The following is a 16,431-nucleotide window of genomic DNA, read 5'->3' on the forward strand; positions in this document are numbered from 1 at the left end:
AGAATCCTATTCATCTGCATATTAGTGATTGACGATTACTTACAGATCATGAGAAACTAAGATTTGGAAGAAACAAAATATTAGGGTATGATGCTTCTTTCAATAGCTCAAAGAGTGCTGATCTTAGACCATAGCTGATTCACAGTGTCAGAACTAATTCTTAGCCAGAGAACATTTCTGATTTTGCTATTTCAACACACCTACTTGTAACATGAAAAGGTGGAACATTCTTATCCTGTGACAAGTCTTCTTTGATCAAAGGTGTTCTCTGAATTTCCACACCTTTCTCTTTTTCTTTGTTACATGAATGAGATGCAATTAAAAAAAATCAGAATGGTATACTTTGGCACAATGCTTTGTATATAGAAAGTGCTTAATAAAGGCTTTCAAATTAAATTAATAATAAATATCCCAAATAAAATTATTTTAAAGAAAATTGCCTTTTTATAAGTGACAATGAAAATAATTAGCATTTAATTATATAGTGTTGTAAAGTTTGTTAAGTTCTTTACAAACATTATCTTATTTTATCGTCATAATGATCCTGTGAAGTAGGTGCTGTCATTATCTTGATTTTCCATTTAAGGGAACTGAGACAGAGGTTGAGTGTTTTACTCAGGAATACACAGCTAGTAAAAATAAGTACCTTGTCTGAGCCTGGATTTGAACTGTAGTCTTTCTGACTCCAGCATGACACACTACCCATTATTACATATCTATATCCAGGCATGGCACAACCATGAGTTGGCAAGTGGGATAGTATCTAAAAAAATGGATTTAATTGTGAGTAGCCAAAACTTCTGGCTATTATATTCATCCATTTATTTGTTTTTTTTTTTTTTTAGCTTTTTGCTTTCAAAATATATGCATAATTTTCAACTACTCCTGCAAAACCCTGTTTCAAATTTTTTCTCCCTCTCTTTTCTCCCATTCCCTCCCCAAGACAGCAAGCAATCCAATATATGTTAAATATGTGCAACTCTCTCTATATTTCCACAATTATCATGCTGGATAAGAAAAATCAAATCAAAAAGAAAAAAATGAGAAAGAAAACAAAAGGCAAGCAAACAACAACAACAAAAAAGGTGAAAATATACCATGTTGTGATCCACATTTAGTCCCCATAGTCCTCTCTCTGTGTGCAGATGGCTCTTTCCATCACAAGTTTGGAATTAGCCTAAATCACCTCATTGTTGAAAATAGCCATGTCCATCACAATTGATCATCAAATAATCTTGGTACTCTGTACAATGTTCTCTTGGTTCTATCCACTTAGCATCAGTTCGTGTAAGTCTAGGCCTCTCTATAATCATCCTGCTGATTGTTTCCTATAGAACAATAATAATCTATAACATTCCTATACCATAACTTATTCAGCCATTCTCCAACTGATGGGTATCCTCTTAGTTTCCAGCTTCTTGCTATAAATATTTTAGCACATGTGGGTCCCTTTCCCTCCTTTAAGATCTCTTTGGGATATAAGCCTAGTACAGACACTGCTGGATCAAGGGGTATGCACAATTTGATAACCCTTTGGGAATAGTTCAAAATTGCTCTCCAGAATGTTAAATCAGTTCCCACACAACTCCACCAACATTGCATTAATATTAGGAGCTTCATTGAAATCCTACTTCTGATTTTCAGATATGTATTTGACTTAAGCTAAGACTTCTCATCTCAATTTCTTCAATTTAAAAGAGGGGGATGGGTAAAGATCCTTTAGAACAACAATTCTTGCTACAACATATACTCAAACTGGTCATCCAGGCTTTGCTTAAAGGTTTCTAAGTGAGGGCTAATCCATATGAAATACTTTTAACATTATGTAGAATAATCTTTGGCCCTGGGTTAGAAGTTATGATTTTTAATCATGTCTCTTCCACTAACTCATCCTGAAACTACAATAACAATGACATTTATTTCATTCATTCAGTTTCCTTCTATGTACCATATATTGATCAAAATGCTGGGGGAGATGAAAGTCCTTCCTTTCAGAGTGTTAACATTCTATTAGAGGAATCAGCAAGTACATATAAAGAATATACAAAATAAATATAAAGTGATTTTTTTTGGGGGGGAATGACTAGCAATTGGGCAGGGATCAGGATTTGTGATTTGAAAGGGCTTTATAAATGACTAAGTGAAAAAGCACTTATTCATTGTTCAGAACTGTTGTAAAGTTTAATAAAGATTAACTAGATGGAGAAATAGATACAGCACCAACCCCAGAGTCAGACACTTGGCTGGTCCCTTGATCCTGATTCCCTCAGGGAAAAAAAAAAAGTGAAATATCTCATCTTTTTATATTCCTTGATAAAAGATATTAGGGATGATTTGAGAGTGAGTATTTCTAAATGAGTCAAAAGCTAACAAACATTTATGGTAATCATTTTTTATGTGCCAGGCACTAATCTAAGCCCCGGGGACACAATGAAAGATAAAACCAGGTCCCTGCCCTCAAGGATCTCATACTGTGAGGGAGATAATATGTAAACAACTATGTACATAGGAGATATTTATGATGTTCTTGGGTATATATACGTACATACTTAAGGCACCCAAACTAGGGACAAAGACAGTGGCCCTTTGCCAAGAGCTTCAGAGACACCTTGACTTGGAGGATTGTTGAAGGGAAAGCACATGTCCCAGCATGAAAAATTAATTCAGTACTCTTGTCAGTGAAGCCCTTCAGGTTAACAACCCAAGCAGTCCCTGTGCTACACCTTTTTATTAATGACAAAGTAGAAGCCACCCAATACTGCCTGCATATGAGCCTCAATTCTGCCAATTCTTGGCTCAGCCTCTTTTCTGACAAAAATCTCATACTTCTGAGCTAAGACGAGAAATCGTGTTCGCCCTTCCACTTCTCATTACTGCCCTTACTATGAAGAATCTAGCAAAAACTAGCATTTTCTATCACATCTTTTAATTAAAATAAAAATAAGCTTTCGCAGATCTTACGGGGGCTATAATTTGTCTTGGAGTACCGTGCATTTGTCTTGTTTGTATTTGCTTCTGGTCACTTTAAAACACAAAGAAAGCCCAGGTCTTCCAGGTATCCCCTTCTCTCTCCCCTCCCCCTTAGTTAACTTGACTGAAGTTTACTTACTCCAGCAGTCTTCGCCTATCTTTATATGGCATTGATTTCAGGCCGAGAGAATTTGAATGACTGAGGTTCTAAGTCTCATATGAACAGGCTATTAAAAAAAAAAATCCCCTCAGCACAATGGGTGAGATAATGGAATTTCGATTGGCTGCGTTATTCTTATTCTCCGATTCTTGCCCTAAACGGTTCTACGGTGTTTCTGGGCTCTGTTACACAGCTACCGTGGTTTACCCGGAGTTGGCTGCTTTTCACGCGGATGAAGTCATCCCTATACATAGTTTGCCTTGCCTATCAGCTTGTTAAACTGGTAAACCACACCGGGACTCGTTAGGACGCAAAGGAGCCTGCAAAAAGCGATCGGCAGACTCGGCATTTTATGCACTTCTTTCATCCTGGAGGAAAGGGGCACGCACCGCGGCGGCCAGACGGAGGGCAGGAGCAGGATGTCAGAGTGTGTCTCTCGCCTGCTAATAGGGTAGCAACAGGAGATAACTCGGAGCACAAGCGCAGAGAGAGCAGAAGCTCAAAATGATTTTAAAGGGCCGCGGTTGCTTCTCCCGGAGAGCATCATCCAGGGATTCCCCCGCGCCTGGCCCCTGGTGACAACAGGGGACAAATCCCCAGATGGTTTAATTACACCGGCTCCATCAAGGTCGCTGGGAAAGAAGGGGGATTTCTGTCTGAAATTTGGCCACGACATCTCCCCGACAACGGCGCCTGGACGCTGGGGGGGGGGGGGGGGGGGGGGAGTCTTTTCTTGCATCGCCTTTCGGGGAGGCCCTCGAACTCGCCTAAGACTTGAGTCTCGGCTCCTTCCCGTCGGTTTCCCCCGGGCCTCCCGCAAAGGAGGCAGGGAAACCTCAGGGGCTAACGCCTCCCCCTCCTCAACAAAAAATAAAGAAGTGGAAGGGAATACTACCGGGATGGGGTAGGGATAGCAACAAAGAGTCTAATAATCCTCCGCAGCTTTTTCCCTTTCCCCAAGTCTCCGTGCCCCTCCCCACTCTCCCTGCAGGGGAGAGAAGGAGCTGAGGGAAGGGAAGGGAAAGGCCCCGGGGTGGGGGGGAGAGGAGTAGTGTAAGGAGGGGGAGGGGGAACGACGCTCTCCTTGAGTCTCGGCTCCTTCCCCCCCCCCCCCCCCCCCCCCCTCGGCGCTAGCCCTCCTCCCCCGGGTTGGGCTGGCGCGTGCGTGCTCCTTCGCCTCGCGCCCCGCCCCCTCCCTGGGCTCCTCGCCGCGGCGATCCTGATCCTCCTCCTCCTCCTCCTCCTCCTCCTCGTCGTCCTCCTCCTCCTCCTTGGGCTGCTGCTGCTGTTGCCGGTTGCACACGGCCTCGGTGGCGGCGGCGGGAGCGGGAGCGGGAGCGGGAGCTTGCCTGCCTGCGGCGTCGTCGTCTTCACACCGGCTTCCCCAGCGGCGGCGCGAGGGCGGCGGGCTCGAGGATCCCCCGAGCCGCGGCGGAGGAGAAAGGAGCGGGGTCCCGGAGGAGGGGGAGAAGAGGAGGAGGGAGGCGGCGGCCACCGGGGGGACCGGCGCCCCCTTGCCCGCTTCTCCGCCCTCCCCCTTCGCCAGGCAGGCTCCCTCTTTCTTTCTCTCTCTCACAGACACACGCGCGCGCGCGCACTCACACTCGCACTCGCACTCCCGGCCGGCCGGCGGGCGCCTCCGCTTTGTGCACCGAGCGAGGATGGTGTAGCTTCCCCCGCAGCGCCACAGCCCCGCCGACCCGGTACGCTGCCGGTCTCTCGTCTCGGGAGCGCGGCTCCTGCCCCACCCCGCTCGGCGCCGTCCTCGCCTTGCCTCCTCCTCCGGCCGGGGAAGCCTCCGCACCGCCCGGCATCATGAGGTGAGGGGAACCCCGGGGGGTCGGGGGGGGCTCGCGCCGCGCGCCGTCCGCACCCCCGCCCCGGCTGCTCCTAGCGCTCCTGCCTCCACCGCCAGCCCCGGCCCCTGCTCCCGAGGGGCTTCCCCTGCGCTCCGCGTTTCTTTCTCTCTCCTTGCCCCGCTCGGCCGCCTGGCCCCATCTTTCTCAAACCCCTTCCCTTCCCCCATTTTCTTTATGCACCTCTCGCTTCCCCCCTTCCCCTCCATATCCTTTATCCCCTAAGCCGTGGTGGGAGGGCGCACGGGAAGGAGGAGAGGGGGGTCTCCGCTGTGGCGATCTGCGTGGTCGGTGCGAGAGAAGACAGCTTTGTGGTCATTTTTCCTAACGTGTGTACATGGCACTTTGGGTGTAAAAACTATTATTATTGTGAATGTTATTAAGTTTGAAAAGGCACGAAATCCAAAGAGATAATGGGAAAAGCTCTGGCAGAGATACAAAGGTATGAAATCCAAAGCCAAATTTACCAAATTGGGGGAGGGGAGTATCATTTTTTTCGATTGAATCCCCCCATCCCTCATCCCTTTAAAAAACAAACCCCATACAATGCTGAAATCGCCGCTATTTGAGGAGACTTAGGGTGGTGTGTTTCGATTTGTTTCTCAAACCGGTTTTCTCCCCTTTCTCCGTGTCAGCTAGTGTTGCAATGCAGCAGCTGCTTTTTACCCCCCTTTCTTCCTTATGTGTAATCAATAAAATAGAACCTAAATTATCCCTCCACGGCCGATGGAAGAAATTAAAGGCACAATTTTTGAAGATTGAAGTCTTCAGTGGCAGAAAACAAAACACGGTGGGGTGGTGTTTTTCCTTCCTATTTCTCCGCTTGTGTAGGAGAATAAACCATGATGTGGGGTCTCATTCATTGGAGGAGATTTTTTTTTTTTTTTTTTTAAAGCCATTTCTAAACCTGGTTTGTGGCCATAGCTACCTTTTTTTTTTTTTTTGTTTTCCCCCGGATTGGTGCAAGACTTCGTGAGAAATGTGATTTGATAGATTGAATGCTGACCTTTTCTGCCTTATCATCATCCTTATTGGCCTTTAGGTTAAATAACTGGGGATAAAGTAAATGACTCTTTTCCTTCCCCCAGTGGAGATTGTTTTACATTTGGTTGGATTTGAATATCCTTTTTGTTAAAGATTAATGGCTAACAATTGCCAAGACCTTTATAATGTGATACGAGATTCATGTGGTATAATCTAAATATTCCTTTGCTTTTGCAAAAATTGTCTAGTCACTGGATTTTTTTCCTTAAATTTAAATAGTTTCTAGTTTAATTCAAGAGTAGTTCTTGACTCCCTCCCCCCCATTCGATTTCCTTACTGTTGGCTTTGACTAGTCAATCTGCAGTTATTCCTGCTTTAAGAGTTTTCTCAAAGTATCCAGTTGTATTCCTGAAATTGACAACGTCTTTTAAAAAAAATTCTGTGCCCATTTCCCCTTCAATTTCCAATTATGTAATGTAACATACCAATATATGTATGCATTATTTTGAGAAGTATTAGCTTTATTGAAAATCTTGACATTTTGTCAATGAGTGATTTTATGTTAACTTATAGGTGTCTTTATGTGAACATTTAACATTTTGTATAATGAAAGAACTCATGCCTAGTATTGCTTTCAACATTCATGCTAAAATAGTGCTAAAGAATCGTGAGAGGGAGGAAGAATTCAGTTTGTTTTAACTCGAAATAAATCTGTTTTGATTATACTTTGTCAATTATTTTATTAAAGTTATTACTAAAATATTTAAAATCCAGTAACAAAAAAAGCAGAAATAGTTGTTTTTTTACATGCAGTGAAGAAAGACAGACTGTACAAATATAGCTTTTCATTCTTGTGTAGACAAATTTTTCTGCTTACTTCAAAAATATACTTTATAAAAAAAAAAGTAACAACTTCCAAGCACTAATTTTTCACTTCCTTTTTGAGTTGAAGAGAGCCAGCAATCGCCTTGATGCTTTGCATGTCAGGTAAATAGTACAAAGGATAATGAAAATTCTGTCAATCTCAAGTCAGTTTGGATAGACTATCTTTAAATAGTTGCCTTTAGTTATTTAAGAAATGGAATAAAAATGAGTTCTAGTTTTTCTCTTTGAGCCATTGGAAAGAAGACTATTTGGTTGGGAGTGACTTACAAGTTAGGTGTACATCTGGGTGAATTTTCTTATATATCAATGAAACTTTGGAAACCCTAATTGGATAGAAAACTGAATATGTGTTGAACCTTAATAATGAATGCACTGCTGAAGGCTTTGGGTGGATTTGATCCTACTGTGAGTGACAGTTATGCCAACATTTGACTTTGTTTCAAAATGCTGCTTTAAGTACTGTAGTACTTACATGGCATGTTTTTCACCCTATGAATAGCTGAGAATGCAACTATTGTTGTATCAGAATAGTTAAGTGTATTTTTAAATAGTGGTATTGTGAGATTGTACTAATGTTCAAAAGTGTGTCCAGAAATAGGTGTACTTGACCAGGGAGTTTCATTTACATCAGGTAGAACTCTGAAGCAAAGATACAGTGAATGAATGTGCTGTGGTTTAAGTATTTATGACATGATATATTGGATGAGTTCCATTTGAGTGTTACCTTTATATGGAAAAGCATTGTATAATGGTTTACATATACTGAAATGATCAGAAAACCGCCTTGTAAATGTAAAATTCTATATATAGGATTCTTAAATAACACTTCCCTTTTGAAGTTGATGTCTTAAGTTTTGATCTTATACTAATTAGATTAAAAAAATAAAGTTATGAAGCTTATTCTAGTCCGTGCCATTTGGAATAACAGCTTGATTCTGCAACTTTATTATTGTCACAGTATATTGGACTCTGGTTCTATTGTAGTTTTGTATTTATATACTATTTTATGTTTGTAAGCTTTGTAACATATACTACTTTACTATTTTCAGAGGTGAGGAAAAGAAAGCACCAAATTCTATCAGTTGATGATTTTAATAAAAATTTTAATCATGAATTTAAAATTTTTATTTTTTTTAATTTTTGAAATGTTTCCTGAAAAAGTTGCATAAGACATATCAGTAACAGTGGAGATGCCATTGAAACTCTTGAGGGATATATTGACACCACATGTTTAAAAACTATCTGAGATTTTGTGTTGTCATTGTATAGAAGAAGAGGAAGTCTAGGTTAATAGTGACAAAATTTTTTGAGTCTTTGGGATTACAGGTAAGATCTGGGTAGTTCTTTTTGTGTATATAAGTCAGCTATGACATGGTATATGACAAAATAGCTTACATTTGCCAGACTCCCTCCAGTGCTGGTGGCTGTGTGGCAAGTTACAAAGGAATTTGTTGTAATTCTTTACAAAGGGCATTTGTAATATGGTAGACAAACATACGAAATGCAACAGATTTTTACTAGCACTTATGATGTACAGAATTTTGAATCAGGCACTGTTATGTATAGGAGTAAGTTTAGTCCTGGATTTGAAATTGGAGGTCTTGGGTACAGGTCCTGACTCTGAGAAACTAACTGTCCTTAAAATCATTTCTCTCCAAGCTTGTTTCTTAATCTGAAAAATGAGGTAGTTGGAGTAGATGTGCTCAAAGGCTGGCTGGCAATAAACTATACCTGCCCTAAAAGAGCTTACAGTTTAGTAGGGGGGAAAGACAGTAACTTAGATACCACATTGTCACATGACAAGTGCATCAGAGAAAATAAAATGGTAACAGATTGGGAAAATAAAGGGGAACATTTGAGAAGGAAGACAAATAATTTTTTGTGTTTAACATCTAACAGTATAAAAGAAAGCTGGAAACAAAACTTTATTCCTTTGCCTAACAGGATCTAGCTCTGTGGTGTAGTGGATAGAGAGAGCACTGCTTGAAATCAGGAAGACTCCTGTTCAGGATGAGTTCAATTCTGGTTTCATATACTTACTAAGATGTGTGATTCTGGAAAAGTCACTTAACCTTTGTTTGCCTCAATTTCTCATCTGTAAAATGACCTGGAGAAAGAAATAGCTAACTATTCCATTATCTCTTCCAAGAAAATACCAAATGGGGTTACCAAATGTTCCACATAAACTGAAAAAGCACTAAACAACAAGGTATTTGTATTGTAATAAATGGATAATTTAAGAGAAAAGAGTGACAGCATTTTGACACGTATATGGTAGAGGACAATTTGCCCCTTTCTTTGGTTTTCTCAATATTAAAATCAAAGCCATACAGTATAAAGCTTTAAAATAGATCAGTTAATCAAACATTTACTGTATTAAGTGCCCTATGTCTCAGACACTGTGATGGGAGATGTCAGTAAACCAGTATTTATTAAGTGCTGTTTGAATTCAACTAAGTGGTACAGTGAATAGGGTATTGGACCAGAGTCAGGTCATTTGTGAAGATCAAATATGGTATTTCTAAAGTGCTTAGCATAGTGCCTAGCATATAATAGGCATTATATAAATCCTCCCACTGTGCTAACTGCTGATATGACTGAAACAATTAAAATGACACAAAACAACTATGAAACAGTTCCTTCCTTCAAGGAGCTTAAATTCCTTTGGGGGAGATGTCATGTACAAATAATATCTACAAAATAAAAACGGAGTAACTAGGTGGTTGGTCCTAGCAGCTCTTGAAAATCAGGAAAGCTTTGGGATAGTGGATGGTGTTTATGCTGAACTGATTCTAGCTTTTGCCAAGGATAGAGATGGGAGTTGGAAGAGCCTGTGAAGAATAACTTGAAGGCCATTTTAGCTATATTGAAGTATATAGGAAAGAGGGGAGTCATGTATATAATAACATTGTAAAGGTAAGTTGGAGCTGGCTTGTGAAAGACTTTAAATGCCAAAGGAGGCTGTACTTGAGTCAAGAAGTAATAGTGAACTACTTGAGTTTGTTGAGTAAGAGAGTAGCATGGTCAGACTTGTGTTTTAGGAATGTCACTTTGGCAACTAAGTGGAAAGGATGGCTGGATGGGAGAGGGAAGATATTGAGAAACGACCCAGAGGCTAGAGGCCTGGGCTATCATGCTGGCCATGTAAGTGGAAACTAGCAACAGAGAGGAAAAATGTGAAGATAAAAATCAAGATTTTATAATGGAATCTTTGACAAAATATGAAATATGTATTCTTAAAATTACTATTCATTTTTTCCCAATTATCATTTATTGACAAGTAACATACTTAACACATGTTTGCCATTTTCTCTTAGGCACTATGCTAAATTGGAATACATAGAAAAAATATTTTGGTATGAGGTTTCTGTTACTGACCTTCATCAGATATATATCAAATAGACAATTCTTTATGTTAAAGGACATAAAAAATAATCATAAATGAGCACTCTTTTAAGACATTTTCCACATCTCTTTAAAGTTATGATTTTTACTTTGTTACCAATTATTACATTTATTGGCCTTAATTATTGAACTCTCCTTGCATTTCTATTTTATAAAGTTTGTTGATTGATAAATTAATTAGTGTTTTATAAATAAATTTAATGAATATATTGCTGTAACCTCATCACTAATATTTTATTTCATGTTTTTGCCTGTATTTATTTGTGATAGGTGTTTATATTTTTCTTTGTCTTATCTTCCTGGTTTGAGTATCAGGATCATTTTTGTGTTAAAGCAGTTTGGTTAAAGTATCTTATTTCTCTATATTTATAAATAAATTATGTTGTTTAAGAGTTATAATATTAAAAAGCAAGAATCCAATCTAATTTCTATATTACAATGCCCTGCAGATTACTGAATACTTTTTCCCCCCCCTGAGGCAATTGGGGTTAAATGACTTGCCCAGGGTCACACAGCTAAGAAGAGTTAAGTGAGATCAGATTTGAACTCGGGTACTCCTGAATTCAGGGCTGGTGCTCTATCCACTGGGCCACCTAGCTGCCCCTTACTGAATACCTTTAAAAAAAAAAAAAAAAAAAAAAAGCTCATTCCCCAAAAGGGGAGGCTCTTTAAGCTATTAACACCATTAGTTTAAATTATAGGCAGACTGGCTTAGTTTTACTTTGTGATTTTGTAGCACACTCTTCTCTTCTTTCTTTACTTTCTGCTGTGCCTTTTTTACAGTTTTCAAATTATTTTTCCTTTTCTTACTGTGCATGCATTAGGTCTACCCCAATGATAACCATTGACTTCCTTAGCCTTATGCTGGTACTTGGTTAAGGAATGTGTGCTTGCTAAAGAAAGATCTGTTATCAACTATGATTAGAAATTATTCAGTGTAATTTATTAAAATGAAATTCTGGTGAGCAACACTCTTTTAACCTTCTTATAAAAACATTGTTGCCATTAAATGGATTTTTGTGAGATTTTGTAGTTCTGACCATCTCAGTCTCCCCTCTATTTTTATCATTTTGTGATGGTAGAATTTCAGGAAATCTCGTCTCAGTCTCATTTTCAACATGGGAGTGTGAATATTTATTGTTCTGACTAGCTTTTAATATATTATAATAGTATATATAAGCTTTTTAATCTGTATAGTGTTTCTTCCTCTTAATAAAAAAAAAAACCTTCAGTTTTTGAGGGTTGAGAAGTATTCTTTTAGGTTCAGGCCCATGTTTCTTTATTATTTATTTTCTTTTTAGGCCTCATTAGTGCTAAATCTAGTGTATGAATTAATTTATACAAGATATTACACAGTTTAACTATATATAGAGCCTAGTATCTTCACTTTGTGATTATCTCTAGTTTATCTTTTTTTTCCCTTATTTGTTTGTAATTCTTGGCTTGTTTCCTTCTGAGTGATCCTTGAGAGCAAGGTGCTAGTTTTTTTTTTTTTTTTTTGCTGTAATCGCCCACATTTGCAACGAAGGAATGTGTATATGTTGTTCCAGGCTCTGTTTACTTCAACTACATCAGTTCTCTTCCAATACATAAGGAGTAGTATGTATCTGTGTTTTTACTATACCTAATGATGTCCTTATTGTTCCTCACTTGAATGTAAGTACCTTGAAGGCATAAACTTTTTTTTTTTTTTTTGCTTTTTCTTTGTATCCTTAATGGTTAGTATAATGTCTGATAAATGTTTAATAACGTTTGATGCTTCCAAGTTGATAACAAATTATTGACTTTTTTGAGGTACCATTTTTTGAGTCCCATGTTTTTCTGAATTCTTTATATTATTTCTCATGACGGTATTTTCTTATATTTTTGTTTCACAGTTTGTAAACAAACCTAATTCCATTTGGATCCCTATTTTGGTTTCAATTCTTTTTTTACCTCAAAAAGTACTGCAGGGCCTATTTTGTCATATATTATATTGAACCTTTCTGTTTTTGTTCTCCTTTTTAATCAGATTTTGATAAGATTTTTGGGTTGCAGTGTGTGTGCAGTGTTTTAATGCCCCTTTTTAAAATCAAAATTTCAGTGTTTTATAGAATGATTGGATCAATTCACAAATCCGCCCACGTATCAGTTATTTCTTGCTGTCAGTAATCTTTTAGGATATAATGACAGAAGTGGAGGATCAGAAGGTTTTAAAGAGTTTAGTTATTTTTGATAATTCAAATTGTTCATCCAAACAGTTGAACCAGTTCATAGTTGTTTCAGCATTCATTTACTGTTCTTGTAGTTCCATATCACATTTTACAACGAATTTTCCCTTTTCCATCTTCATTAATTTTTTGGTGTGAGGTGAGGCAAAGCACATTTTTTCAGATGGTTATTTATATTTTGCATACCTGGGTCCTGATGAATGAAAATAATGAATTATTTGAAGTGATCATATGTATTTGAACTTGTATTATTTATGTAAAATACGTAATTATTCCAGCCCAATGGAAGTGTGCAGTATGACTGAAAAAATGCTACTATCTCAGGTCATTCATTAATCTTACAAGTGCTGAGCACTTGTCTATTGGTTAATGGCTAGTAATCTTAAATTTGTTTTGTATTATTTATGTAAAATATGTAATTATTCCAGCCCAATGGAAGTGTGCAGTATGTCTGAAAAAATGCTACTATCTCAGGTCATTCATTAATCTTACAAGTGTGTCTATTGGTTAATGGCTAGTAATCTTAAATTTGTTTATTCCATATAGATTTTGGCTATCAAGCTTTTTTCAGAAATATTTAATGCAGAGATTTGTTTCCTAGTGAATGATTTTTTTTCAACATTTACTTTTAAAAAAATTATAACTTTTCATATTTCAAAATACATGCAAAGATAGTTTTCAACATTCACCCTTCAAAAACCTTGTGTTTCAAATTTTTCTCCCCTTCTCTTCCCTTCCTCCCTCCCCTGGAGAGCAAGCACTCCAATATAGGTTAAACATGTGCAGTTTTTCTAAACATATTTCCACATTTATCATGCTACACAAGAAAAATCAGATCAAAAGGGGGAAAAATGAGAAAGAAAAAAATAAGCAGGCAAACAACAAGGATGACAAAAAAGATGAAAATACTATGTTGTGTTCCTTTCTGGATGCAGATGGCTCAGTGAGTATAATTTTGAAAAATCCAACTACGTTAATTTTGTTTTCATAAAAATTTTAAATTTTATATTAAAAGAGACTATTAAAGAGAAGGGCTTCTCATTCACCCGTGTACAATGAAGTTTTCTAGAGGTTATATGACCTCTGAATTAAAGATTTAACTGCAAATATAAACACTGACTTAATCTCTTCTACAGAACTGTACTTTTGCTTTCAAATGATGAATCTTGCTGTTTTACTTATATTTGTCTTGTATCAGAATCAACTTATCATTGAATATCTCATTTTGTATGAATGCTTGATTACAAACGTAAGTGGTGCTAAAGTATTTAAAACTTTGAATAACTTTTTTGAATCTTTTGTTTTTCCTCTTGGAACAAATGTGTAGACATTATACAGTGGTAGTGCAAAAGCAGTGGTGGGTAAAACTGCTGACACATTAGCTCTAAGCTCCACTAACAGTCATTGAATTCTTCACTGCCATTAGCTTGTAGTTTAAAAAACTCAGCAATTTCATTTATTGTCCTTGATGAAGAAGTATACTTATTTAATTTTATTAAATCTTATCCTTTGAATACACATTTTAAAAGTTTTCTGTGTAATAAAATAGGAAATATATATCAACACTTCTGCATATCAGTGTACTGTGCTTCTCAAGTAAAGCACTGATGCTATTGAGTTGCAAACTGACTTGGCTGTTGTTTTCAGGAATTACCATTTTTACTTAAGAATGACTAACAGACAAACTAGGGTTATTCAGACTTGGATATTTGACAGATATTTTCTTGAAAATGAAGTAAGCCTGTCACTTCATGGAAAATAACTGATGGTTTGTTGCCAATAATAAAATTTGAACTCTCAACTGAAAGTTAGAATTTTGAAAAACTTATATGTACCTCTGTTTGACACTTAACTGATACTTAAAAGATTTTTCTGATGAGATCAATGGTAATATTAATGAAGATGATTTTTTTTTGAGAGGACATTTTATTATGAAATGTGTGTCAATATTTGTAAGATTTTCACAACTCTTAGAACCAAGAGTCTTTAAATAACTTTTGTATGATAGTACAGAATTATACAAGGGTAAAAAGATCCAAAGTTAAAACTAGGCTAAAGAACTTTAGGAAGAGTACAAAAAGTTAATTGCTATCGGTTGATATACCATGTTTCAACTAGTTTTAATTGGGGAAAAAAAGTGTTACTTGTCAAGTTTTAGAGTAGTATCAAAAAAGAATATTCACATTTAAAGGATATTAAAATATTCCTGGGTAGTTAGGTGACATAAGGTATAATGGTTGGGAGTTGACAGACGTCGTAGTCAGTTCAAATCTGACCTTATACTCTTACTAGCTATGTGATTCTGGGCAAGTCACTTAACTCTGTTTACCTCTGTTTAGTCATCTGCAAAATGAGGTAGAGATGGAAATGGCAAACTGTTGTACTATCTTTGCCAGAAAAATTCCAAATAGGGTTTTGGAGAGTTGGATAGGACTGAAATGACTGAACAATAATCAAATATAACTAGTTATCATTCATATACTTTAAAGTTTGAAAACCACTCCAATATCTTTGCCAAGGACTTTACTGAAAAAACAAAAAAAATATTTTCATTTTCAACTAAATAATTTGCTTCATAGATTATATATTTCAACCAAAACAATGTTGAGATTGAATACAGAATAAGTTATGAGAATCCAGCTATCTTATCTTTTCTATTAAGCCAGACATTAAAGAGATTTACAAAATGCAAAAGAATGCCACTTCTTTTTTTACTATAACTAGTTTTTTATATTTTATAAAAATTTTACTTATGTTAGCATATCAAGGATTTATTATTTTTAATAAATTGAGAAATATTTTACAATTTTAATTTTACAATTGTACAAATTTAATTTGTTAGTTAAATATCAATAGGTATAACTCATAAACAAAAGCTCTTTGGAATCCTTAGCATTTTTGAGAGTATAAATGAGTTCTGAGACCAAAAAGTTTAAGAACTGCTTCTTTAAAATTATATAAATCAACAAACTATTACCTTCTGTTGGTTGAGGGAGCTTTCTCCTCTGAGATATTTCCTGGATTCCTCCATATCAGTGAAAATCACAGTTCCAATTTTTGGATTCAGTCCTTTACCCCATATTTGGGGTTGCCCAGGGAAGGCAGTGTTGGTGTGGAGCTGAACTGTCAAATTCACTGCATATACACTTCCAAGTGTAACTGAAGCAGATTAAAATATATTTGGGAAATGTTCAACACGAATTAATAAAAATCTAATACATCATAGGTAATGAAACTGGTTAATATGCCTACTCCAAAGTTCCTTTCTATTGAAATTTGTCTGGTGTAGAGAATAATATTCTGATGAGTTAGGAAACATCTAAGTTTGTATTCTGCTTTGCATAATTACTCTTTTTGGGATGGTTGGCGATTAATCTCTCTGGACCTCAAGTTTCCTTATCCGAAAAATTTTAATAGAATTCAGAGGCCTCTAAGTTTCCTTTCAGTTCTACATTATAGTCCTTGCTCTTATTTCTTTTCTTGTTATGGATTCTTTATTCATAATAGTGAAAATTTATATTGTATTTTCTTCAGTGATACTGACACCTCTAATATTCTTTCCACTGCACCCTCCTCTTAAAGCCTCCCTTTCCTAATAGTTTGTGTTCTTGAATTTATACATTTATTTTCATTCTTGCTTTTTTACTATGTTTTACTGATCCACTTTTTTTTCTTTTTGTCTATTATGAGGTATTTTTTGTTAATTACTGGTTTGTGCCCTTTCCTTTCTTCATTGTTTTCTAGGATGTTCTAGACATATTTGACCCTTAGAATCTTATTTTATTTGATTCTATAAACTTAGGTGATTTTATTGATGAGAAGCATCATGACATGGTGAATAAAGTCTGTCCTAGGAGTTAAGTGGATCTAAGATTAGGTCCTGTTTATCACACGTGTTGATTTTTGTGACACTGCTTAAGTTACTTAACCTCTCAGTGTTTCAGGAAATGTAATTTTAAAA

The 16,431-nt window shown here is 37.0% G+C and overlaps 1 protein-coding gene across 15 annotated transcripts in view; it reads left to right on the top strand.

Annotated features, from left to right (window-relative positions):
• Nucleotides 1–4,266: 4,266 nt before the first annotated feature.
• The window catches only part of ENAH (ENAH actin regulator), a 121,216-nt gene continuing 109,051 nt past the window's right edge, over nucleotides 4,267–16,431 (top strand). For 11 of the 15 annotated variants that reach the window (XM_031967035.1, XM_031967045.1, XM_031967047.1 and 8 more), the window contains exon 1: nucleotides 4,273–4,950. In XM_031967035.1, the coding sequence (XP_031822895.1) occupies nucleotides 4,946–4,950 (5 nt within the window). In that variant the 5' untranslated portion in view covers nucleotides 4,273–4,945. The other 4 variants (XM_031967037.1, XM_031967032.1, XM_031967036.1 and 1 more) reach the window with 4 other exon arrangements.

Source organism: Sarcophilus harrisii, chromosome 4 (genome assembly GCF_902635505.1).
Source record: "Sarcophilus harrisii chromosome 4, mSarHar1.11, whole genome shotgun sequence".
In the NCBI taxonomy this organism is placed as follows: Eukaryota; Metazoa; Chordata; class Mammalia; order Dasyuromorphia; family Dasyuridae; genus Sarcophilus; species Sarcophilus harrisii.